Raw genomic sequence first — 27,487 nt, 5'->3', positions numbered from 1 at the left:
ACCTTCTATAAGGGGCAGTTAAAGGAAAACAAGACTAACAGAAGAAAGGTATGTAAACATTACGCTCAAAAACAAAGGAAAAACACATCACGAAGGAATTATTTGGATGTGACGGAAGTTGTTGTATGTGCTGAAAAATGTACAGAGAAACAGGTACTTACAATTTCAGAAGAAATGGCTCATTTACTGAAGAGAAAGAGCTTCACAAATTTTGCAAGTCAATACCGCGTTGGCCCACCTCTGGGGGTCAACGCAAGCGTCCGATTCCACCCGTCTGCTTTGACCCATGAAGTAATAGCGTTGTGGTGTGTGACGTCACTACGGCACGGAGTTTTTGAGTCAGTTGTGTTTGTATATGTTGTGTTGTTAATTTGGTGGTGCCCTCTGGTGGTGGATGTGGACGTGCTGAGTTTAACGTGTGGTAATTGGTTCATTCGAGTTTTAGTTGTCGTCGTGCGCACGTGGTTTTGAGTTTAGGAAGTCGGTGCGATAATGTGGGCTATGGGAATAGTTTTCAGTGAATTATTAAGGTTTGTTGTTTATGTGATTGGCGGTTTTTGTTAGGTCTGATTAGTCTGGTGTTTGTTGGGCGGAAAGAAGTCTAATTTTTTATTGCTTCTTTGTTAGGTGTGGATATGACAGTGAAGTTCATGTGTGTATTACTACGTTTAGAGATGGGTGATGATACGATGTCTGTCACACAGTTTCTGCAGCTGTTCGGTCTCACAGCTGAATATGTTAGGTGTCACATTTGTGGCAACAACATCAGGTTCACGAGAGTTCCGGTGGCTTGGACCATGGACATGCATACGTGACGTTGTTGGCACCCGCACGTTTGTGTGGAGGGGGGGGGGGGGGGGTGGAGGGGGGTGGTACCTAATCCAGGTGGTATTGCCGGAGGCTTTTATTGGTAAGTAGTTTTTGGCTTGGTTTTATTCTATAGTAATTGTGATGTTTTGCTTCTTGTATATTTATGGTAGGTCGTGTGACGTCGCAAGTTGTTACGCGATAAAATTTATTGCGGTAGGCAACATTGCAGTACAGCCCGCAGTATTGGAGCCGTTGGCTGTGAAGGAGAGAGCAAGTTGTGTCTTAGCGATGAGTCAATCGCACCAGTCGTTTATGCTAGCCGTCAGATACGGTATACATGTCACTTCGAGCGACTGTATATTCTTGCCACTATGAACCTAAATAAACTATATTAAATATTATTCAGTCACTTTCAAAATTAGTAACTACCTTTTGTTATTCAGGAGAAGATTGTACAAAAATTTTAACACTTTAACAATCATAGTTTCAGAGATTACATAAAAAGTCAAAAACCGACATGTAAGGAATTAAATTCAGTTAGGAACTATAACAGTTTATCTTTTGGTATCATAACCAGAACTTTCAATGGACAGAATTATTTAATTGAGATTTTAATTCAAAAATTTTAACTGCTTTTCATTTTCGTAACATAAAAATCAGATAAAATTATTATTTGTGTCTTGTGTTACTGTGGGAACAAATGAGAGTAAATGTGAGAGTGTATGAGAAGCATATGTTAAATTTCAAAATTAAATTTGTGTAATACATTATATAATCATAGCATGGGAAAGATGTTTGTACTCACACTGCTGATGACGTATGTCTTAAGTGTACTTGCTTTTGTAAGGAGGCAGCCAGAATATCGGTATAAAGTAAAATCGATTTCTAAATTTATTTCAAGACCAATTTTCGTTTGGTTTTCTTAAATCTTATATTAGTATTTGCATGTTGGAATGACGTAAATGCATCTGTGAATAGTGATTGATGTGGGCCAGTTTTGGCGCGAGAATGATCTCGAACGATGATTCTGATTGGCTGGTCAAACGAATCAGCCAATCAGAATTAAGCAGTTCCCGTGCACGACTAGATAGATGTGGTGTGGTAGAAGCAGCATCCAGTGGGAGTCGCTAGTCAGCTATTGGACGTGCAGGTCATGTTGAACGTTTCAGCCTTCATTATGTGTAAAATGTTGCCATGAAAGAAGTTACATTTACTAACAGTTTGTTGAAAGTTGGAAATTTTGGAATTGTTTTGTTGATAAGTTATATAGCGTGTGAACTTTCGTCCTGTGTAAGAATTCCGCGTGGCATGTTCTGTTTTCATATACGGAATATTTGGCGAGCAGTTTCTGTTAAAGAAATCCACTGAAAAGGACCGAGAGTGAAACTCACTATTAGTCGCGGAACTGTAACTCTGAAATCGCGTAATTATTCGGGTCGGACTTATGAATATTTCTGGCTTCTTTGCGTGTATCTGGATTGCATGAACTGTTAACTGAGAACAGTGGTCTTGTTAGAAAAGTACTTTTGGACTTGATGATTGGTTTTTTATTTCATTTGAAATAAATGAAATAAAAAGACTTGTATTAGAAATTTGATATCTTCCTGAAGGAAAGAAGCAACCACTCCACCCGAAAATTATTATAAGGGATTTATAGGATAGCTGGCAACTACAGTTTATGTGGACTTTGCATCGTAAGTATTGAAGGGGTTCTCTTGAACGTTGCTTTTACGTTGTCAGCGCAGTATGCAGAGAAACAGGCTTGTGATCTACCGCCGTACTGAGGTAGGTGGAACTTTTTGCAGTGAACAGTACGACGAACGAGCAAACTTTTATAACCCGCCCCGCCGCCATTGGTGCATCGGCCAGGAAAATCAATAGCAAAGTTCGGATGTGTAGGAACTTTATAAAAACAGCAGTGTCAAGTGAGCTCGTGAAATATTCACACGCGTGTGTAAAGGAACTATAGTAGGACAATAGGAGCGAGTGAAATGAACTTTCGTCGGAAAACGGCAATAAGTGGAACGAGGTGGCAGGCTACGTCGGCGACTGCTGAACTTCGAGAGGCGGCGTTCTACAGTAGCAGCAATCAGACGTAGTAGTTGGCTGCCGTATATGGAGTGCTGGCCCATAAACTGGATCGGTGGACCCGCTGTTTCATCTCGCCATACAGTCAGCTGCACAAGGCAAAAAATAAGTAATGTTCTACTTAAAAGTTTTGTGTGTGTGTGTCAAGAAACTTTGCAAAATGGCATAAAATGATCAGGAGACAATAGATGAGAAACTGAAGGTAGATTTAGGTAATGTAAATTACGAAAATGATTCCGCGATTGATAATTTCAGTTTTAATGTATCACAAACAGAGGACATTGGTTTACTTGAGTCAAGGTCGTCTAACTATGGTGTAGATAATGAATTGAGCGTGGTGAAAGCCAATGCTAAATACATACCTGTAACTCTAAAAGAAATAAAGCAGGAACTAGTATCAGTGGCTTGTGAACCAAGAGATAGTTTCAGATATGTTAGTAAATATTCTAAAGAATACGAATCGGATTAATGCTAATATGAAGGAAATGGGTAGTGAAATTAAATCTTCGTTGAGTTCTAATATTGACAGAAAAATTAATAAAATGGGGTCAAATATCGACATTAAAATGAATAAAATGGGTAGTGACATTGACACTAAAATGAATAAATTAGGTACTGATATGGATATCAAAATGAATAAAATAGGTTCAGATATAAAAACTTCCTTAAGTTCTGAAATAAATGAGTTACATACTGAAGTTGATCAGGGGTTTACTAACTTTTCAATAGAAATGGTTGCTAGGATGGAAGATAAAATTTCGAATTTGACGGGTACATGGAAAAATGATGTGACTTCTGTTGTGTACATAGTTCCGCATAGTCAGCGCGTACACAACTTTCCCACTAGAGCGCGCTCCGCTAAGCACAACAGTGCAGGCGCAGCACTCGTCCATCTCCGCACTACGAGATGGCGCTGTCTTAGAGACGGACCAAATTTTGCTTCTGCCGATCTGCGTATTAATATGTAATGCAGCCAATGAGATTGCTGCTAACGTAGAACCTTTTCTCCTCGCGGGTCACACTCACGTGCAGTGATACCTGAATGCTCGGGGTATTATAACGAGTGTACAGACCTCCGATTAGTCAGTCTGCACCAGTATGTACCAGTCTGCATTAGTCTGCATTAGTCTATAGTCAAGTTTCAGTCTGCGTCTAATAAGATTATCACATTCCTGTACATAGCCATGAAGATAAATGAATAGAAACTTTGTCAAGTATCAGAGATATGTGAGAATAAGATTAACATACCAAGACCAAAGGAACTTCAGATTGTCAATTGTAAACAGCATCCAGAATCAAGTTAAGTAATTTTTATGCTTTTTATTATTTTAATAAATGTGTGTGAAAATTTATCAAGTTCTGTTTAAAGTTGGTCACCGTCAATCTGCTACTTTATGCGTGCAAGTGGCATTTCTATCATCTGACCTAACGGCAGAAGATAAACACGCCATGATAAGACCACGAGACATATTGCTGACACTCGCCTACTTCGTTAGAGCGACAAGTCAAATAATCTGATGGTGTGTGTACCAAAGGTCTTACAGTACGCACACCACAACTTCGTTCAGTAATAATGTGAAAGGTCAAATTAATCATGAAACAAGAATGTAACTAGGCTGTTATAACAGTAAAAGATGAATATGGCTGTTCAGATTGAGCAAGTTGCTGAGGATAGCAAGCAATTGGAAGAGCAAGTAAATTCAGAACTAATTAAATTTCATGTACAGGTCCAGAATATAGAAAAACACTGTAAGGATAGCCATGTTGCATTAGAAAGTCATGTTAACGGTGGAAAAGATGTGTGTGTTAAGTTTGCTGTGCAAGTGGCTAGTAAAATTACTAACATAGAAACTAATAACCAGCAATTCAGTATCAGTATGAATGAGTAATTGTGTGAGCATGAGGGTAGACTAACCCGAGTTGAGATTTGATCCTAGTAAAAATCTTCATCGAAAGGAATTTTGGAGTGATTTTGAGGATGTTTTGCCTAAATTTTGCAATGATAAACAATTCATTACTTCATATTTTATGGGAGAGGCAAGAACTTGGCCTCAGAAAAATATGAGCGATTAGCGGAGTTCAGGCTTTTTGCGATGAGTATTGGGGAAAAAGAAAACAAATGGAGGTTTTGAATAAATTCCGGTCAGGGCAGAAGTATGATCCTAAAAAGAAAAGTGTTAAAAAATTTGTACAAAAGTGGGTTACGACTTTGTGATACTTGAATTTTAAAGTGGTAACGGAGCAAATAATTATGGGAATCGAAAACAAGTTGCAGCTGCATTGTTGTCGTTGTTGTGTTCTTCAGTCCTGAGACTGGTTTGATGCAGCTCTCCATGCTACTCTATCCTGTGCAAGCTTCTTCATCTCCCAGTACCCACTGCAACCTACATCCTTCTGAATCTGCTTGGTGTATTCATCTCTTGGTCTCCCTCTACGATTTTTACCCTCCACGCTACCCTCCAACACTAAATTGGTGATCCCTTGATGCCTCAGAACATGTCCTACCAACCGATCCCTTCTTCTAGTCAAGTTGTGCCACAAACTTCTCTTCTCCCCAATCCTATTCAATACCTCCTCATTAGTTATGTGATCTACCCATCTAATCTTCAGCATTCTTCTGTAGCACCACATTTCGAAAGCTTCTATTCTCTTCTTGTCCAAACTATTTATTGTCCATGTTTCACTTCCATACATGGCTACACTCCATACAAATACTTTCAGAAACGACTTCCTGACACTTAAACCTATGCTCGATGTTAACAAATTTCTCTTCTTCAGAAATGCTTTCCTTGCCATTGCCAGTCTACATTTTATATCTTCTCTACTTCGACCATCATCAGTTATTTTGCTCCCGAAATAGCAGAACTCCTTTACTACTTTAAGTGTCTCATTTCCTAATCTAATTCCATCAGCATCACCCGACTTAATTCAACTACATTCCATTATCCTCCTTTGGTTTTGTTGATGTTCATCTTATATCCTCCTTTCAAGACACTATCCATTCCGTTCAACTGCTCTTCCAAGTCCTTTGCTGTCTCTGACAGAATTACAATGTCATCGGCAAACCTCGAAGTTTTTATTGCTTCTCCATGGATTTTAATACCTACTCGAAATTTTTCTTTTGTTTCCTTCACTGCTTGCTCAATATAAAGATTGAATAACATCGGGGAGAGGTTAGAATCCTGCCTCACTCCCTTCCTGACCACTGCTTCCCTTTCATGTCCCTCGACTCGTATAACTGCCATCTGGTTTCTGTACAAATTGTAAATAGCCTCTCGCTCCCTGTATTTTACCCCTGCCACCTTCAGAATTTGAAAGAGAGTATTCCAGTCAACATTGTCAAACGCTTTCTCTAAGTCTACAAATGCTAGAAACGTAGGTTTGCCTTTCCTTAATTTTTCTTTAAGATAAGTCGTAGGGTCAGTATTGCCTCACGTGTTCCAATATTTCTACGGAATCCAAACTGATCTTCCCCGAGGTAGGCTTCTACTAGTTTTTCCATTCGTCTATAAAGAATTCGCGTTAGGATTTTGCAGCTGTGGCTTATTAAACTGATTGTTCGGTAATTTTCACATGTCAACACCTGCTTTCTTTGGGATTGGAATTATTATATTCTTCTTGAAGTCTGAGGTTATTTCGCCTGTCTCATACATCTTGCTCACCAGATGCTAGAGTTTTGTTAGGACTGGCTCTCCCAAGGCCGTCAGTGGTTCTAATGGAATGTTGTCTACTCCCGGGGCCTTGTTTCGACTCAGATCTCTCACTGCTCTGTCAAACTCTTCACGCAGTATCATATCTCCCATTTCATCTTCATCTACATCCTCTTCCATTTCCATAATATTGTCCTCAAGTACATCGCCCTTGTATAGACCCTCTATATACTCCTTCCACCTTTCTGCTTTCCTTCTTTGCTCAGAACTGGGTTTCCATCTGAGCTCTTGATATTCATACAAGTGTTTCTCTTTTCTCCAAAGGTCTCTTTAGTTTTCCTGTAGGCAGTATCTATCTTACCCCTAGTGAGATAAGCCTCTACATCCTTACATTTGTCCTCTAGCCATCCCCGCTTAGCCAGTTTGCACTTCCTGTCGATCTCATTTTTGAGACGTTTGTATTCCTTTTTGCCTCCTTCATTTACTGCATTTTTATATTTTCTCCTTTCATCAATTAAATTCAATATTTCTTCTGTTACCCAAGGAGTACTACTATCCCTTGTCTTTTTACCTACTTGATACTCTGCTGCCTTCACTACTTCATCCCTCAAAGCTGGATTGGAGGAAGAAAATAATTTCTGCACCCAGTGATGACATTGAACGGTGTGATCACTGTATTCAAGGTTCTCGGGCGTCCAGCCGGATCCGATCGTCGAAGTTCCACGATATTTCGGCGAATAACCGGTCCGTCATCATCAGGTGGTGCTGATGGAATGATCACTATTTGGAAAGACGTGCGAACCTTTTGAAAGAGGAAGAGAGTGCTAGGAGATATTATAGGCCTCCCTCTAGACCCAATGAAACAGAGCTGAAGTTAATGTAAACAAAATCAGCGTACAGCAAGCAAACAATTATAGAGGTAGAGGTCGAGGGAGAGGAGGTGCTGTTGTGAGCCGGTTCAGCGACCGAACTCGGTACTTTGACTACCGTCAGCTGCAGTCTGATGATGTAACGGGTAGGAGTAACCCGCTCGCTGACAGGAATGGTTCAAATGGCTCTGAGCACTATGGGACTTAACATCTGAGGTCATCAGTCCCCTAGAACTTAGAACTACTAAAACCTAACTAACCTAAGGAGATCACACACCCATGCCCGAGGCAGAATTCGAACCTGCGACCGTAGCAGCAACGCGTTTCCAGACTGAAGCGCCTAGAACAGCTCGGCCACCGCGGCCGGCGCTGACAGGAATGTCAGATGCAACAACAGCGTAGAGACGGAAACGAATAGCAGTCTGTAATAATGGTAGCGTTTGCAGACTGAAACAGTACTAATCAAACCCACTAGCGACACTCTTCGTAAAGAAGGCACCTAATAAACAGCATGAGGGTAGCATGATAGAAAACAGTAGGGCAGAGGAGAGTGACACTATAACAAAGTTTGTTTATCTAGGAAAAGAAGTATCATCTGGTGAAAGAAAAAATAAAAATATAGGTCGAAGGAACCATGGTAGTGAGGAAGCAGGTATAGAAAGTGAAGGCTTAGATCAGGAGGTGAGGGTGAATCAGCACTGCAAAACAGATGAGAGGCCTACCAGAGACGGTGGAAGTAACATTATTATTGGGGAAACAGTTGTGGAAGTACCCAAGGAAGAATATAGTAGAGCAGAGGAGATTGTGAATAGGGTGAATCAAATAATTTCAGAGAGTGAGGAAGAGGGGTCAGAAGAAGAGGTAGAAGTAAATGATTCTGAAAATTCTGACTTCACCAAGGAGGGTTGCGGAAGTAGAGGTTATCAAAGAGAGTGAGACGCTAGAGAAATATTTTAATTTATCAATTGTGGGCAGGGTAGTTAAAACTGCCACTACTGAGATGAAAGAGGACACAGTTAAGGTATACGTATTTTACACAGAAGGGGTAGGTTTTGATAGGCAGCCAGAATATTGGTATAAAGTAAAATCGATTTCTAAATTTATTTCATGACCAATTTTCGTTTGGTTTTCTTAAATCTTATATTAGTATTTGCATGTTGGAATGACGTAAATGCATCTGTGAATAGTGGTTGGCGTGGGCCAGTTTTGGCGCGAGAATGATCACGAACGATGATTCTGATTGGCCAGTCAAACGAATCAGTCAATCAGAATCAAGCAGTTCCCGTGCACGACTAGATAGATATGGTGTGGTAGAAGCAGCATCCAGTGGGAGTCGCTAGTCAGCTATTGGACGTGCAGGTCATGTTGAACGTTTCAGTCTTCATTATGTGTAAAATGAAGCAGTAATTGGTTTCTCGCGTTTAGATTGTGTTGCCATAAAAGCAGTTGCGTTTACGAACAGTTTGTTGAAAGTCGGAAATTTTGGAATTGTTTTGTTGAAAAGTTATATAACGTGTTAAATTTTGGCTTGTGTTAGAATTCCGCGTGGCATGTTCTGTTTTCATAAATGGAATATTTGGCGAGCAGTTTCTGTTAAAGAAATACACTGAAAAGGACCGACAGTGAAACTCACTATTAGTAGCTGAACTGTAACTGTGAAATCGCGTAATTATTCGGGTCGGACTTATCAATATTTCTGGCTGCTTTGCGTGTGATCTGGATTGCATGAACTGTTAACAGAGAACAGTGGTCGTGTTAGTTAAGTACTTTTGGACTTGATGGCAGGTTTTTTTTTTCAATTGAGCTAAAGCAAGTAAAAAGACTTGTATTAGAAATTTGATATCTGACTGAAGGAAAGAAGCAACCACCTTCCATCCAAAAATTATTATAAGGAAATTACAGGATAGCTGGCAACTAAAGTTTACGTTTGGTCAGTTAGTCAGCTATTGGACGTGCAGGTCATGTTGAACGTTTCATTATGTGTAAAATGAAGAAGTAATTGGTTTCTCACGTCTAAATTGTGTTGCCATGAAAGCAGTTGCATTTACGAACAGTTTGTTGAAAGTTGGAAATTTTGGAATTAGGTCAAGGGACATGTCCGATTTCTGTGGTTTTGTTGGTGTAAAGGAATGCGGTAATTTAAATTTTTTGGATATTATTTGTTTTGGAATGGTGCGGTGTTTATAATTGTTGTACACTCCTGGAAACTGAAATAAGAACACCGTGAATTCATTGTCCCAGGAAGGGGAAACTTTATTGACACATTCCTGGGGTCAGATACATCACATGATCACACTGACAGAACCACAGGCAACAGAGCATGCACAATGTCGGCACTAGTACAGTGTATATCCACCTTTCGCAGCAATGCAGGCTGCTATTCTCCCATGGAGACGATCGTAGAGATGCTGGACGTAGCCCTGTGGAACGGCTTGCCATGCCATTTCCACCTGGCGCCTCAGTTGGACCAGCGTTCGTGCTGGACGTGCAGACCGCGTGAGACGACGCTTCATCCAGTCCCAAACATGCTCAATGGGGCACAGACCCGGAGATCTTTCTGGCCAGGGTAGTTGACTTACACCTTCTAGAGCACGTTGGGTGGCACGGGATACATGCGGACGTGCATTGTCCTGTTGGAACAGCAAGTTCCCTTGCCGGTCTAGGAATGGTAGAACGATGGGTTCGATGACGGTTTAGATGAACCGTGCACTATTCAGTGTCCCCTCGACGATCACCAGTGGTGTACGGCCAGTGTAGGAGATCGCTCCCCACACCATGATGCCGGGTGTTGGCCCAGTGTGCCTCGGTCGTATGCAGTCCTGATTGTGGCGCTCACCTGCACGGCGCCAAACACGCATACGACCATCATTGGCACCAAGGCAGAAGCGACTCTCATCGCTGAAGACGACACGTCTCCATTCGTCCCTCCATTCACGCCTGTCGCGACACCACTGGAGGCGGGTTGCACGATGTTGGGGCGTGAGCAGAAGACGGCCTAACGGTGTGCGGGACCGTAGCCCAGCTTCATGGAGACGGTTGCGAATGGTCCTCGCCGATACCCCAGGAGCAACAGTGTCCCTAATTTGCTGGGAAGTGGCGGTGCGGTCCCCTACGGCACTGCATAGGATCCTACGGTCTTGGCGTGCATCCGTGTGTCGCTGCGGTCTGGTCCCAGGTCGACGGGCACGTGCACCTTCCGCCGACCACTGGCGACAACATCGATGTACTGTGGAGACCTCACGCCCCACGTGTTGAGCAATTCGGCGGTACGTCCACCCGGCCTCCCGCATGCCCACTATACGCCCTCGCTCAAAGTCCGTCAACTGCACATACGGTTCACGTCCACGCTGTCGCGGCATGCTACCAGTGTTAAAGACTGCGATGGAGCTCCGTATGCCACAGCAAACTGGCTGACACTGACGGCGGCGGTGCACAAATGCTGCGCAGCTAGCGCCATTCGACGGCCAACACCGCGGTTCCTGGTGTGTCCGCTGGGCCGTGCGTGTGATCATTGCTTGTACAGTCCTCTCGCAGTGTCCGGAGCAAGTATGGTGGGTCTGACACACCGGTGTCAATGTGTTCTTTTTTCCATTTCCAGGAGTGTATATTCATCTTGCCCATCAGTTTCATTTTATTTTTTCAGTTATGCGTTATTGTGTCATTTTTATATTTGTTCGTGTTTGTTGGAGTGTGTATGTAATGTCGTCATTGTCGTAATTCTGTATACACTGGAAGTATAAGCAGCCATTTTCTTCATATTGATGACCTCATGGGTCAAGGCAGACGGGTGGAATCGGACGCTTCTGTAATACCACCTTTATCCCATATGCACGCAGTTATTCGACTTGGCATTGGTTGAAAGAGGTGTTGGATGACCTCCTGGAGGATATCTTGCCAGATTGTGCCCAATTGGCGCGTTAGATCGTCAAAATACCCATAATCCTCTAAACGTTCTAAACTGATGAGAGATCCGGCGACCTTGGTGGCCGAGGTATGGTTTGGCAAACGCGAAGACAAGCAGTAGAAACTCTCCTCAGTGCGAGCGAGCATTATCTCGCTGACGTGTAAGTCCAGGATGGCTTCACATGAAGGGCAACAAAACGGGGCGTAGTATATCGTCGACGTAGCGATGTGCTGTAAGGGTGCTGCAGATGGCAACCAAAGGTGTCTGCTATGATGTGAAATGACACCCCAGACCACCCCTAGTTGTCGGGTGGTCTTGCAGGCGACATTCTAGTTGGTATCCTACCTCTATCTGGGACGTTTGCAGAGGAGTCTTCACTGGTCATCGGGGCTCAGTTCGAAGCGGGACTCATTACTAAAAGGCAGTTCTACTCCAGTCAATGAGTATCCGAGCCGAATGTGCCCGACACCGGTGCAAACGCGGTTGTTGAGGCCAGCTGTAGTCAGAGCAGGTGGCTCTGTCAGCCCAGCCCCCTTTCCGTGAGCCGCCTGTTAATGGTCTCTGTAGTCACTGAAGCGCCGGTTCCACGTCGGTCGATGATAACGATTAATACGGGGCTCTGAGGGTCTTTAGGCCGACTGCTTTCTTCCTGGCGCTGTGTTCGGCCATGTTTCTCCCCCTTCTGCCAACATCGTCGAATAGTGGCATCGATCCTATTCAGATTTCGAATTATTCGCCGACTACTACAACCGGCTTCTTTGAGTCCAACTAGACGTCCTCTCTCAAATGCTGACATCGGCGTTATAGTATGCACGTGCCTTTGTGCGGTGCACACTTACTGTCCAACTGAATACACGGAAGGAAATTCGCAAAGACTTAATGCTCTGGTATCGACATCTCCCTTGTTTACTATCCTTGTCAACTGCGCGGTGAAATTGTGCTGCAGCATCACACATTCATTCATTGGTGGCCGAAGTTTACAGTATTGCATTTTCCGTCGATAACTGTATGAATATCAATTTGCGACCAAAAGTGATCAGGTGATACATTTACCCATTTTGAGACACGTCGGTACGTATCGTCAGGGAAAAATGTTTGCAGTTGCCTACGGAGCCATGATTGTATCCTGGTGTGCACGTCTTAGTCCGAGTCCGCAGCTCGTGGTCTAGTGGCTAGCGTTGCTGCCTCTGTATCATGGGGTCCCGGGTTCGATTCCTGGCCGGGTTGGGGATTTTTCCTGGCCGGGGACTGAATATTTGTGTTGTCCTCATCCTTTCCTCATCATCCTTATCGTGGATAGACTGGACTGCGTAAAACACTGGAGCGTGACAAAATTGGGACTGATGACCGCGCAGTTGAGCGGCCCACAAACCAAACATCATCATCTTAGTTCGAAGGAAATCGATGGCTACGAATGTCTCTCTTCAGCAGTCCCAAAATATGGAAATCGCATGGGAAGAGATCGGGACTCTGTGGACAATGTGGAAGGGCTTCGTAGCGAAACTACAGCAGCGTAGACAAACTTGGCAATGTTTTTTCCATGAAGACACTGACTGACTTCTTACATATTTTGATGAATGTGTTGTTAGTTATGGCGTTTACTTTTGCAATAATAAACAGTTTATTTATATTTTTCCATGTGTCCTGTTTTCATTTGATTGCCCCTTGCTGTGCGGCTGGTCCCGTCGGAGGTTCGAATCCTCCCTCGGGCATGGGTGTGTGTGTTTGTCCTTAGGATAATTTAGGTTAAGTAGTGTGTAAGCTTAGCAGTTAAGTCCCATAAGATTTCACACACATTTGAACATTTTTGAACTGCCCCTTGCACAACCAGATAGAACACCTTTCAGTAACAACAGCATTGAGATCATTGCTGATGCAGCATTGACGCAAGGACTCTAACATTGTTTCCTTTCCCTAAAGTCACGCAGGATTCAAACGATTTAAGACGTTTAAGAAGGAAATAAATTATGGAGAAAATATTTTAAGAGTAGTAACAGAAAGCTGCACTGAAGGAGGACCAACAATGAAGAATTAATTAAAATTACAAAAAATACACTTTGTGATCAAAAGTATCCCCTCACCCCCAAAAACGCACGTTTTTCATATTAGGTAAACTGTGGTGCCATCTACTGCCAGGTACTCCACATCAGCGACCTAAGTAGTCATTAGACATCGAGAGGGAGCAGATTGGGGCGATCCGCGGAACTCTAGGACTTAGGTGTGACTTGTGTCATATGTCTGTACGCGAGATTTACACACACCTAAACATCCCTAGGTCCACTGTTGCCGATGTGATAGTGAAGTGGAAACGTGAAGGGACACGTACAGCACAAAAGCGTACACGCCGACCTCGTCTGTTGACTGACAGAGACCGCCGACATTTGAAGAGGGTCGTAATGTGTAACAGGCAGACATCTATCCAGACCATCACACAGGAATTCCAAACGGCATCAGGATCGACTGCAAGTACTGTGACTCGGATTTCATGGTCGAGCGGCTGCTAATAAGCCACACATCACGCCGGTAAATGCCAAACGACGCCTTGCTTGGTGTAAGGAGCGTAAACATTCGACGGCTGAAAAGTAGAAAAACGTTGTGTGGAGTGACGAATAACGGTACACAATGTGACGATCCGATGGCAGGTGTGGGTATGACGAATACCCGGTGAACGCCTTTTGCCACTGTGTGTAGTGCCAACAGTAAAATTCGGAGGCGGTGGCGTTATGGTGTGGTAGTGGGCTTGCACCGCTTGTTGTTTTGCGTGGCACTATCAAAGCACAGGCCTACGTTGATGTTTTAAGCACCTTCTTGCTTCCCACTGTTTAAGAGCAATTCGGGGAGGGCGATTGCATCTTTCAACATGATCGAGCACCTGTTCATAATGCACGGGCTGTTGCGGATTGGTTACATGACAATAACATCCCTGTAACGGACTGGCCTGCACAATGTCCTGACCTGAATCCATAGAACACCTTTGGGATGTATTGTAACGCCTACTTCGTGCCAGGCCTCACCCACCAACATCGATACCTCTCCTGTGTAGCACTCCGTGAAAAATGGAGTGCCATTCCCCAAGAAACCTTCCAGCACCTGATTGAACGTGTGCCTGCGATAGTGGAAGATGTTATCAAGGCTAAGGGTTGACCAACACCATATTGAATTCCAGCATTACCGATGGAGAGCGCCACGAACTTGTAAGTCATTTTCAGCCTGGTGTCCGGATACTTTTGGTCACATAGTTTATAATCGAGTCCAATACACACCATTTCGAGTGAAGTGTCTGATCGTAAGATGAGATAAAGACACATTGTCTACAGCTTAGCTATAGCTCATATATAATATTGAGCGAAGCGAAATAATGTGAAGTACTATTACGATGAAACGTTATGTAAGAAAAACCTAAAAAATGAACAGACAAAGCAATACAAAACGTAACATAAAATGCAATAGGTGCAGCATAAGTACATGAGGAACAAACCTTTCTTGCAAAAACACTTCAGTGCATAAAATTCTGTATACAGTCACATTTTACTAGTAACATGTCAGTGTGCGCTCAGGCTCGCTGGAAAGCGAAATGCCGATAGACGGCACTCGAATAGACAATATTAAAAGAATAAGTAATGTAAATAGAGAAATACAATAAATGAAGAAAATATGAAAGAACTAATAAAACTACAAACTTTACATCCTGGAAGCACAAATAATTTTTTAAACATTGCATGCAAATGAAATGCGTAGATAATAATTTAATAATTTCCAATATGTATATGGGCACAACGAAACAAGAGATAGCGTGTCAATGTCTGAGGTCTTCCTCAAGTAAGAAGCGCTACATTGTGAACTCTAAGTAGTCCTTCTAAAGTCATGTGCAAACGGGAAGGAGTCTACAAAAATTTATTCTTGGGAACTTTCATACAGTACATATTAACGCTCAGTAAAATTCTGAACAGTGAACGGTATATGGCAGAGAACTGATTATTTATCAAGTTTTAACGTCCATAACTTCTGCATGTCACTTTTATACCAGACGATAAGATTGTCTCCCCGGCGTTTTCTAGAAACGTGGGAGAATCCCGGATTACGTTTCAAGTTTGGCAGCTCTCTGACCATGACTTACTTCCTGGAGTGGGTGAGTATTAACCTACTATATTCACTTGATTTTTCTTGTCATCTCTATCGAATATACTGAATGATTCAAACATAAAGGATGACTAGAGATAGCATATTTATGTTTTTGAGAAACTACAAGTAATCTCATATTTTCTGTCGTGGATTATCAGTGTTGACCATAGTTCGGGCAAAGGCGGAGTTGGTTCTGCTGTAGCCGTCCATTTGCTCAGTGGGAAAGTATTTGCACGTCAGAGTGAAGACTTCGTTAACTGTTAGTAACTTGAAGATACGAGGCGTGTTTTTTAAGTAAGTATCGTTTTGAAATTAAAACAAGACGTGCTAAGATATCTCAATAATTTTATTTTTACATGAAAGCCTGTACCTTAATCTACTTTTCTATATAATTTCCGTCAATATTGAGGCACTTGTCATAACGTTGTACCAGTTTTTTAATACCCTTCTCATAGAAGTCTGCCGCCTGACTTGTTAACCGCTGCATCACCACTGTTTTGACTTCGTCATCTTCTTGAAGACGCTGACCGCCCAGGTGTTTCTTCAAGCGCAGGAACAGATGGTAGTCACTGGGCGCAAGATCGGGTACTTACTTAAAAAACACGCCTCGAATATTTGCATTCAGTGCTGTATCAAACATTTTATCCTTTTCACAGTTAGTTTACTTTTGTATAATTTATTTATAAGCACCATGGACATTTTCAGCTTCAGTTATGTTTTTGTGTTGGTCCTCGTCTATGATACTTTTGTATCGAATGAAATAACATATTTGGAGTAAATTGCTCGTCCACTGCAATCAATTTTAGCTAGAACACAAAAAATTCGAAAAAAACAGTCGTGTGCTAGTAATGCAAGCAATCTCGCTTCTTGCATAGCGTTGTACCACTTGGACATGAATTGACCGGAGAAGCATACTTACATGGGTTTCTTGCCCCTTAAACGCAGAAAAGTATCCACAAAAATTGCGGGAACGAGGTGGAGGAATATTGCGCAGAGGTCGTGCGTCCACTTCTTCCTGCACAGAATGAGGCTGTAGCACCAGAGGGCGGCCTGCGTAGGGAAGTTGGTGCCGTACTCCGTGTGGCGCATGAAGTCCCTCCACGTGACTGGGTGCCGCATCCCAGACACCAGGTTGTACACGCTGGGCACAGCAACAACTTGCTCTTGCTTAGGCAGCTGGCTGTGCCTCTGCCTGCAACACATCCAACTCAAATGACTCACACTGCAACTTTCACCATATCACTATTGCAGTTTACCAGACCGTTGCCGTAGATCCAACTACTTACACACTACCTCTAGCAAAATGACAGTATCAAAAAGGTTGTATGTGCTTGAAAAGAATCTTATAGATCCTACATCCACTCCCATTTATCGGTTGATCGACCAAAAAATTGTAGGACTGGCCGACCGACAGATTTATTTCGTTTGTAGAGCGGTTGGTTGGGTCTAACTACCCGACATCCCACATCCCTACCACTTCACATAACAAATTGTGTCGCCCGAGAGAAGTTCTTTGTTATCAGAGCTCGCTGGAAGAAGCGCTGTTGAAAAAAATTGTTCAAATGGCTCTGAGCACTATGGGACTTAACATCTCTGGTCATCAGTCCCCTAGAACTTAGAACTACTTAAACCTAACTAACCTAAGGACATCACACACATCCATGCCCGAGGCAGGATTCGAACCTGTGATCCTATCGGTCGCGCGGTTCCAGACTGTAGCGCCTAGAACCACTCGGTCACACCGGCCGGCAGAGATACAGGAAATGAAGCACTTTATAGCACATCGTGTTACGAACCCTTCCAAGAACGCCACGTCCAGTCAGGAGCGCCTGGGCGGCCGCGGAAAGCCGGACGATGGCGGCAGCCAGTAAATTGATTCACGTTCAAATCAAGCATCTTCTTGGTCAGAAAGACCTGCCACCCGAACAACTCAGGCTGAGGCAGGTTAGGAAACCTACGGTGCAAAATTTAAGCAGCCAGTTCTGTGGCTGAGCAGGCGACAGCTAGCAGCTGGAACACCCAGCAATTTGCACTGGAACTACTTTTTTCAGTCGTAGGCACACTAGTGTGAGGTACTGACCAGCTAACAAAACACCTGAGCAATGCCGCTCCGACCGATTCTGGAATATATTCTTGGAAGGTCCATTAGCTGCTGTCTCGCCCACGACAGCCTTTTGTCCATAAAGTACGCTTGGCCATGCGATGGTAAGGCTGAACGCTTCGAGACTTCGTTTGGCGATCGCGTGTATTTCGCTATACTACGGGAGGGCATTAATGCAAACCATGCGGTAACAGTCACCGAATATGATCCTCCTGCCGTCCCCCTCCCATCGCAACACCCTCTTTCGTTGCTGAAACGTAATTCTCATTGTTCAGTATTCCGTCTCCGAAGTGTTCTAAAAGTTGTGTAGCTGTTGGTGAATGCTATTTCTGTATGGCATTCTGCAAATGTCTCGATGTCAGTGGAGGCTGCCCTTGGTTAAGAACACGTTGTGCTGTGCTTCTTTCAAAATATATCTCTTTGTACTAGTTTCTAAAGCTTTTATTTGCATTTCAGTTTCCACCATCTTCCCCAGTATCCACTGAAATCATTTGCAGGCTGTAGCTCATTCCTTCTCACAGTATGATACCGGGTAGAATAATAACATGAGATCCAGTGGCCTATCAATATTTGTCTCACCCACCAACTAGGGCAAGTTCTCTTCATTCAGATCACCAGGGCTACAAAATCACTAGTGAAGCAACAAGGACATGGTAACGTAGTCATTGTGACTGTGTTTTTAATAGCACGATCCTTATACGTAATGTATGATGCCGGTGGTTGAATCCATCTGTGGTCAGTTTCAAATGTCGGTTCTCAATAGTATTCCTCGAAAAGAACATCGTCTTCCCCTACAGGGATTCCCATTTCAGCCACCTGGCGAGTGAAACCCGACTACTGGAAAAGAGAATGTCTCGTCATTCGAAGTGACTGTCATGAACGATTTAAGTAATCGACCTATTTATTTGATATCAGTGACACGCCACCTCGCGGGTGGCTAGGCGTTATTTCGTTGGGACGATATCTTTCAACGATGTTCGAATCTCTCGCCTACACAGGGAGAGAAGACCACCGTAATAAAATCAGATGCATTACCGAATTTGTAAAGTGATACATAGTATAAACCTTATATTTACAACTTCTCTGTGTAGTTACCTTAGAGTCTCAAAGTGAGGAGACGTCCTGTGACTGTGGTAGATCTTAGAGCTCCATCACGAGCTAAAATGAGTTTAATGTTCTTATCCTGTGGTACAGTATATGACAGATAAGAAATTTTTCTACCTGGTGAGAGAATACTTAGAGGGAATATAGCCTATGCCATAGTCCTGTACAGCACAAGAATAACGATACTTTAGCGATGTGAAAACGCTTGTACGGTCCGATTACTTCTATCTCCGACAGTATCTCGTATAAAATGGAGAAATCTACATTTCACGTGATAAATTCGAGGTGTATGGTGAACAACATAGCTGCCTCGGATTGGGTAAAATAGATTTTTTTAAACTGGTGGGCCAGTGTCGCGGTGGAATTGTTTAGAACTACTGTACACGTCCAAGCTGCAGCTGCTTTCTTCGCAGTACTCTCCAGCTGGCTGCAGTGGCGGTCATAACGAGTCGGGAACTGGAAGTAACGAACTAGCTCAATCTGGGCCGGGTACAAAAGCTGCGCCGACCTGTCTGATATTGCCGGCCATGAACAAGTGGATGGGCGTGCTGTGTTTGGATATCTGGGAGGTTAGTGCACGGGGTGTGTGAGTGTTTCAGCGATCTCCGACATCTACCCATGGTAGCTACTGCTACGCAATGGGTCATGCAGTGGATTCTGTCTTGCAGAGATATTTTCTGCAGTCTCTATCCTATCACGCAATACAGTTCTCATTCTTGCGAATGTAGCGAAAAGAACCAATATAGAAATTGTATAGTACTTTAAAAACATAGTCGCGATGCCAAATTCCCTACTTACTGTTAATCTCCAACATCTGGCAACGACAACTTCTAGGACTACAGATTGGACCGTGGTTTGAATTTTTGTTTAGAGCCTCTCAATACATCACAGTAGACTATGTCTTGCAGTGGTGTTTGCTGTTGTCTCTATCCTATTACACAGCACAACCTCCTCCTCCTTCTTCTGAATGTAGTGGAGAGAATCAAGTTAGGAATTCTCTAGTGCTTGAAAAAACCAAGTGTGACATCAGATTCCCAATTGATGTCGATCAATGACACCTACTCGTGACAGCTTATTTTTGCGGACTGGATCGTGGTTTAAGTGTTTCATAGTTAGTGCTTCTCAATACATCACAGTGGGCCTGCCGGAGTGGCCGAGGGGTTCTAGGCGATACAGTCTGGAACCGCGCGACCGCTACGGTCGCAGGTTCGGATCCTGCCTCGGGCATGGATGTGTGTGATGTCCTTAGGTTAGTTACGTTTAAGTGGTTCTAAGTTCTAGGGGACTGATGACCTCAGATGTTAAGTCCCATAGTGCTCAGAACCATTTTTGAACATCACAGTGGTCTCTGTCTTGCAGTGGTATTTGCTGTTGTCTCTATTCCATCTCACAGTAGAATATTCCTCCCTCCGACCGAATGTGGTGGAGAGAAACAATTTAGGAACTATATAGTACTTTTAAAAACCCAGACGCGCCTCAAATTACCGACAGATCAACTTTTTGTTTCCGATAGTTGCATAGCGTGGTATTGACGGACATGACCGCCGCGGATGTGGGCCTCTCCCCCAGCCAGTGCAAACAGGGTTACGCTGGAGTCGGAGTACGGCGCGCTTCAAGACTGCGAGTTTGTGTGATCGTCAGGATTTTTTTTACACCTAATAAGTTTAGTCGAAACATTGTGGTGGAGGAGGGTGTTTATGCTCTCAAACGTCAGTGCGTACAAACCTCGCATATATTTAGCGCTACAATCTATTTGTGACGGAAATTTCATTACCTGATTTGCGTAATGTTTGCATGTGATGCTCAGACGTTGAAAATACGTTCTGTTATGAAGAAAGATCAATGTAAGGTGAAAGTGAGTGTTTAAGGGGATCTATTTGACTCCTGTAAATTGTTAAACAATTAATTTGACAGGGTAGTGCAAATGGATTATTTGGCTCTATTTTTGATATCGAAATTACATCAGCTTTTGCTTTGTATCTAGCATTAGACAATAGGAATACACTATTCTGAGGAGAAATGAAAACCTCCATCTTTGTGTTTGGAGACGTTGCTTCACACAGACAAACGGGGAGTTGCCTCTTGAGAGAGACAGAAACAGGAAGCGTGTCAGGAATTTGACAATCAACAGAATGCCACCACTTGAAGGTTTGTTTGGGGGCCACAAGATCAAAGGTTCCGGTCCGTGGTCGGTGGTGTTTAGTAACACGATCTGTAAGACACCGGTATGTTCTGACCTTCGTGGCGGCGCCCTGGTGATAGACCCACAAGCGGGAGACCCCAAATGGTGGCTGCTATACTGCACTTCATTCCATTCCCCAGTGATTATAATTATTATGCCATGGGGAGCAAGGGTGGGGGTAAGAGGGGGGGAGGGATGCAGTCACGATGTTTACCCAAGTTGGGGAACCCTGTCTCCTAAAAACTAATTAAATAAAGAATATGTATCAGTATATTATTGACTTTGATTTGAATTTCGTCTCATGATATTGTTCCTCTCCAGCACAGAGTGAGTCTTCTCTCTACCGATTATTTCTGGGATGAGTGGGGAGGGAGAGAGGGGCCGGACGTCCTCTGGCAGTGTCACTGTGCACTAGCCATCCCTGTATGTCAAGGTGAGAGTGCACACATGAAAATTTTCCAATAATTACGTAATTAGGACATGTAGCTGCTGAATGTGAGCTATTCCGACTAAATAAAAGTGATATCCAGCACCTGCAAATTCAATTTTCTAAATAAACAGTATCTTTTATGCTATATAATTGAATTTCCAGTTGTGAGAACCTTCCTCACCAGATGGTAGCTTAGAGCATATGATAGAATCCATTTTCAGTCAAGCATTTACCTTGGAAGGAGTTCCCATGTGCATCAGTATTCCACAGGGGTTTACCGTGTAAACGCTGCTTTGTTTGTGATTTGGTCCTACCACGACCGACAGCGTGTGAAGATCCGGCAGTGGCACGCTACAGGTCGAGAGATAAAAGAGAGAGAGAGAGCACATACTTGGACAGGAATTTCTCAGGTATCAAGTATCAAAAGTTTACCGCCACCTGATGCTTTTGTTCGGGGATTAGCGTGACATTCGATCAGCACATAAAGAAAAAGTATAAAATCACAGAGGAGCCTATAGCTTTGTATAAACTGTAGAAGATACAGGGAAAATTAGCAAACCTGTTAGGAAACAAGTTTATCTATCCTTCAAAAATACTTGGTGTGAAAAGAAAAGTAACTTTCGGGTCATTCCACATTTGAGTGTAAAAACTGTTTTTGATTCTGACTGGATGCTTCACCTCATGGTGATACATTGTGAACGGGGACTGATAATATGTAAATTCTGCGACATGGAAGAAAGATACAGTTTTATGATTATGTGATAAATAATGATGACCTTGTAGGTTCTTCAATGACAACTAAAGATCCATTTATTTTTTAATGTGAAGAGTAGAATAGCAAAACTAGTTGGGTAGAGTTATTGGGTAGAGTTACATGTGTCCCCAAATATCATGTACTTATTCAAACAAACAAAAATCAGAGATAAATGATATTTTTAAAGAGAAAAAATATGTGGACAAGTATTCTTAGAAGCTCTAGGAAAAATAAAGTTTTTAATACAAACTGAATATTAAATGCCATGATCCATTTTATATAAAACCCAAGAAGGCACTTATCGCCAAGAAAAAAAATCTACAACAGAAGAGATAAATACTACGGAGGAACTAGGAGTCATTGCGAAAAACAATATTAATTACAATAATCTCTTGATTTATGTTTCAAAACGAGTCAGAGGAGCAAGAATGTTGATAGAGGCAAGTAAGCCGTACACTACAACTCACAGAGAAACTAAATTAAGTGATCCAGTGTTTCATGGTATAAAGTGTTTAATCAGTTCAAATTTTGCAAATACCATTCATTAGTCTCCGAGTCCTATAAACATACTGCTCTTTCCTCTTGAAGAAAATAGTATCAATATTGAATATTGCGTTTTTGATTAAATGTATATCAGTTTCCGTTTTTATGACACCATTGGATAAAGCTTTTGTGAGAGAATTAAGTTCAGTATCAAATATTTAAATAGATGATAAAGTGCCAAAGTTGAGGGGACCACGTCTACAAACAGATGTTGCCTTTTACTTTTGCTATTATTTGTGCAGTACTTGGAGAAATTCTGAATGAGGCAGATAGCTTAAATTTCAGGCTACAAAATCATGTAGGATTCATTAACTAAATATGTCTTATAAATTATAGAGTTCAGTAATTAGTCGTCCTTTTCTTTGAGTATTCAAAGAAATGTGACTGATGCCCGAACAACAGGGACTTACATGCATCAAGAATAGAAAATAGTGCATTTGGAATGGCTAGCCACTATCCGAAATCTGGATCTACGTAATAAAATCTAAAAAAGGACGACTCATTGCTGCACTCTATAATTTACACGCCACATGACAGTGGCTGAGTGTACCCACTTTCCGAATGGAAGGTAACCTGATGAATTAAATATGTGTTTAGGTGACCCAAAAATTACCTCTCCTAAATGATTGCAACTATGCAGAACAACTTTGGGTGTTTTGTGTGTAGCATATCACTAGAAGAGAATTGGAATAACCTGATATTAATAGGGAGGCAGATCAAACGAATTTTCGAAGAAAAAGTTTTGTTTTATCAAAATTATGGCAACTTCCTGTTCAAGGAATATATTCTTCAAAATAAATTCGTCATGGATAAATAACACATGAACAAAAATAAATTTTGCGTAAATGTACGGACAACAGTATGAACTTATTAAATGTAAGACATGCAATGAAATCTTCAAGTAAAATAAGTTCAGCTTGTTATTATAACTACCTATAGTTACTCAAATACATTAGCTCAGTGTTTAAAATCAGTTACAAATGTGTGAGATAACCGCTATTCTATTTGAATAGGTGGACTCAATTTCCACGTATTTTTACTTTAGTCGTATCAAACTGAAGCTTCCTCATTTGACTATCTAGAATTTTCCTCCTTTATAACCATGATGGACACGCAAATCTTGTTTCCACCGGTTTTGACAATCTACCCAAGGTACTGGCAGTCATCGTGCTTTACCAAAACAAAGTCGTTTACATGGCATTGAGGGTGATCAGCAGGCTCTTGAGACTGTGGGGGATTCGTTATTGGTCTTGTATGATGTGACTTGTTGGCATCTTTTTGAGGTTCTTCTTTGTTCGTGGTAAGTGCCGAATGAGAACCCTAATCGTGTGCTTGGCAGGAGACTGAGAGTGAAAGCTCCTCGCCATGAAGAGGTTCTTCAGCCTCTGAACTACCATTAAGAGAGGCCAAACTGTCGCTACTCTCTGCATAGATAATGTCTGACACTCCCTCATCTGAATCTGCAGAAGAAAATTCAAATTGACATTTCATGAGAAGCTTTCTTCTCCTTCGATTTATCAATCTTCGTCATGTTCCGCCTCTTGGCTGTACGTGGTTTTTTCTTCTTATTTGTTCTTTAGCAGCGACGGGACTGTCAATTAAACTAGCAATAAACTTTCTTTTTTTGCCACGGCTGGATTGCTATCATGGACTGGCTTTGGGCAAAGAGCAAATTTCTTCTGGTGTGATGTGTGTGAATTCATTTTTTTACAGAAATTGTTTGTTTTTTAACGAACTGTAGTGGAGGGTTACTTGATATATGTGTGAAGCGAGTTGTCAGAGCTATGTCAACCGACCCCCTACCTAACCTAGCTGATTAATAGCCCCTTGGGGATATCGAGAACAAACACAGACCCAAACATCAGATGCAAAAGATTGTGATACAAGCATGCAACTACTCTTTCGACCTACAGGTTGACCAGGACAAAATGCTTACGACGAAAATAGTCATCAGTCAGATAAACGATGAAACAAGCGTCCTCTCTTCGTGATGCTTCCAGGCGGACTGTAGTTATACCACTCTCCACTGGCACGATGGCAGTGTTCTAACTCCACGGTGGCAAGAAATAGAAGCTGTGTGCCAACTAACTCCCTATGCAAATCAGAATTGGAAAGGACATTCTAAGATGTTACTACAGATATTTGAAGCCTTGCAAAATAGGGGTACGACACTTTATCTAAAGAAGTTCACGTTTGTGAATACAGAATCAAGGTTTCTGGGCTATCTGATAAGCAGTGAGGGTACCAAAAAGTATAGTAACGAATTGAAAGCTATTACAGTTTTGTAAAGGTTTCGTCATGATCTCTCTATCGACAAAATTTTCCGGGTTATTTCCCCAGTCAGATCTTCAGAAGGAGACTGCCAAGAGCGAAGTGACAATGAGAAAAATATCGGATACCATACGAAAATATGACATTCTATGAGTCGCAGAGTGGAAGGTCAGAAGTTTGAAGTGTTGGGGAAATTAGAAAATCTGTAAAGGAAAAGTTAGGATGATCAGTCTCGATATGTTGAAGATCAGTGAAGTGAAACGCAAAGAAGGTAAGAAGTTACGGTCGGACGAACAGTATAGGAAAACATCAACTGCAACTGAAAATGGTGGAACTGTAGTAGAATTCATTATGAATTCGAGGGTAAAGCAGAGAGTGAGTAAGTAGTTCAGTGGTAGGTTTGTCGACCTGAGAATCGATGGTAAAACAATGTTAACAACAATAATTAAAGTATACATACCAATGTCAGAAGCAGAAAATGAAAAGATAGCGAACGTAAATATGGATATTAATCGTGCAGTTCAGTGTGTAAAGGGATATGGAAATCTAATAATGATATTTGGAAGGCTGTTGAAGGATAATGAATAGACAACAGAGCTATGGGAGAATATAGGCTGGGAAGAGAAAGACTAATTGAATTCTGCACTAAATTTCAGTTATTAAGTATTCGAATGCAGGAGACAGGAATATACTATTAAATACGACATACAGTTAGTCAATAGTTATTCGCTGCCACAATGTCAGTCATATTACTTACCTCCGATATATACGCATATCCTAAAATATGACAATTGGTCTATAAGATGACATGTCACATACAGGTCAGATATACTTTAATATTGCAACATGCACTTGAGAGTGGCTATAATGCCGAAATCATGATAAATGAAAAATTTCCAATCAAATGGCGGAAATTTCTTAACGAAAAATTATCTTGAATTGCCCCGTATTGCGACAGCATCAACTTATCCAACCGTTTGGAAGAGCTTGATTTAAAAATGTGGTCACCTCGATTCCTCAATGTGGGGATGCTGCATCTTGCCGAAAGGTTAATTGGTGAAATCCGTATCAAGTTGTGGAGTTAGCCATTGCTCAAGCTTCCCCAGGTAAATAGATGTTGAAACGCTCAAAGTTCGCACACAAAAATTTAAGTGTTCATTTTTTCACATGTTATTCTAGAGGGGAAAAGTCGAGTAATGGTCTAAAAGTGTTTCTGCGAACCCTCAATCAGGCACTTGGATGTGAGTTGCTGAATATTGCAGTAGGCGTGAATGTAGATGAATGAATAAATATCGCTTGTACATATTTTTTGCTGACATCTTCGAATATTGGCAGAGTTCAGTAGTCTTACTTATTTTTAAAAAAGGAAATCGTACTGTAATAACTGTAGAGGTATAAGCCTACTAAACTGGGTGGGCATGGGCTATGTGCCAAGATACTTTACAAAAGATTAAATGCTTTAACAGAGACTTTTCTTTTTCGACAAATTGGTATAGATGTATAGATTGTGTTTTATCTATAAACCGGACAATAGAAAACTGTGGACCATATAGTACCCAGCTTTTATGGATTACGAAAAGGCCTTCGACCAGGTGATGAGATCTAAGTTACGGGAAATTTTAGGAGAGTGTGGCATTCTTCAGCATTTAATACTGTCAGTTCAGAATTTTGATGCTTATAGCAATATCAAGATACACGTCAGCTCAACCGTTAATAGAGGAGTGTGAGAAAAATCACACAAGGTGTCAATCCTATTTGACATTTATATAACTGACGTTGTCAATAAATGACAAAAGAAAATTGAATATTTCTACCAGCCAAGATGTACAGTTTTTAGCTCCCTGCTTTCTGCATATGGCCAGGTTGTACTCGTGGCTATGGAAGACAACCTTCAATGAGCTTTATGGTAATTACATATAATGGCAAAACAACAATATTCTAACTGTATCCATAAACGTTATGACCTTTCGTGGAAAATAACATCTTAAAGCTAAAATCATAATAAAGAACTACATTTTGGAACAAGAACATGTAGACAGTTACCTGGGCTGTGATATCTCATACTTATAATAATGTTCTTGGAAAAAAAGAAGCTACGAAGTTACTTCCAAACGCTAGGTACGATTAAAAGAACGCTCCTGAATAAAAGCAGGACAGAGACAGTATTTGAATTTTATAACGCCATGACGCTACATTCGCTGCTCTACATATCCAAAGTATGGACTCCAGTGAAAAAACAATTACAGAGAATTGATGTGGCTGAGGAGAGACTTCTAAGACGTTTGGTTGGATTCAAAGCAAAAGATCACAAGAAAAACAGTGAGATAAGAGAGGAGCTAAATGTTCTACAAATAGATCCAACAATACAGAAAGGAATGGCATGATCATCTACTACATACGTATCAAGGCCGAATACCAAGGAAAATCTATGAAGAACGACCCAATGAGTAGGAATACCACGTAGAAGAATGTCTGATGAGGTTCAAATTGTTTGATTTTGGAAAAGGCAAATATGTATAACCCAAAGATGATGATGATGGTGGTGGTTGTGGTGATGATGATGATGATGATGATAATTATGATGATGATGATGATGCTCTTAGAATGTTCGTGGTAGATGGACGTGTTTGGTTTTATCGCAGACAAAATCTTCTCTACA

At 41.8% G+C, this 27,487-nt stretch overlaps 1 protein-coding gene across 1 annotated transcript in view; it reads right to left on the bottom strand.

The window, feature by feature from the left end:
* The window catches only part of LOC124711690 (fatty acyl-CoA reductase wat-like), a 247,649-nt gene that overhangs the window by 46,491 nt on the left and 173,671 nt on the right, over positions 1 to 27,487 (bottom strand). The window contains exon 7 of the mRNA XM_047241889.1: positions 16,363 to 16,635. Coding sequence (XP_047097845.1) covers positions 16,363 to 16,635 — 273 coding nt within the window. The remainder of the gene's footprint in view (positions 1 to 16,362; positions 16,636 to 27,487) is intronic.

Source organism: Schistocerca piceifrons, chromosome 8 (assembly GCF_021461385.2).
Source record: "Schistocerca piceifrons isolate TAMUIC-IGC-003096 chromosome 8, iqSchPice1.1, whole genome shotgun sequence".
Classification (NCBI taxonomy): domain Eukaryota; kingdom Metazoa; phylum Arthropoda; class Insecta; order Orthoptera; family Acrididae; genus Schistocerca; species Schistocerca piceifrons.
The sequence above is the reverse complement of the archived record's forward strand: the minus strand, read 5'-3'. Positions and strand labels throughout refer to the sequence as shown.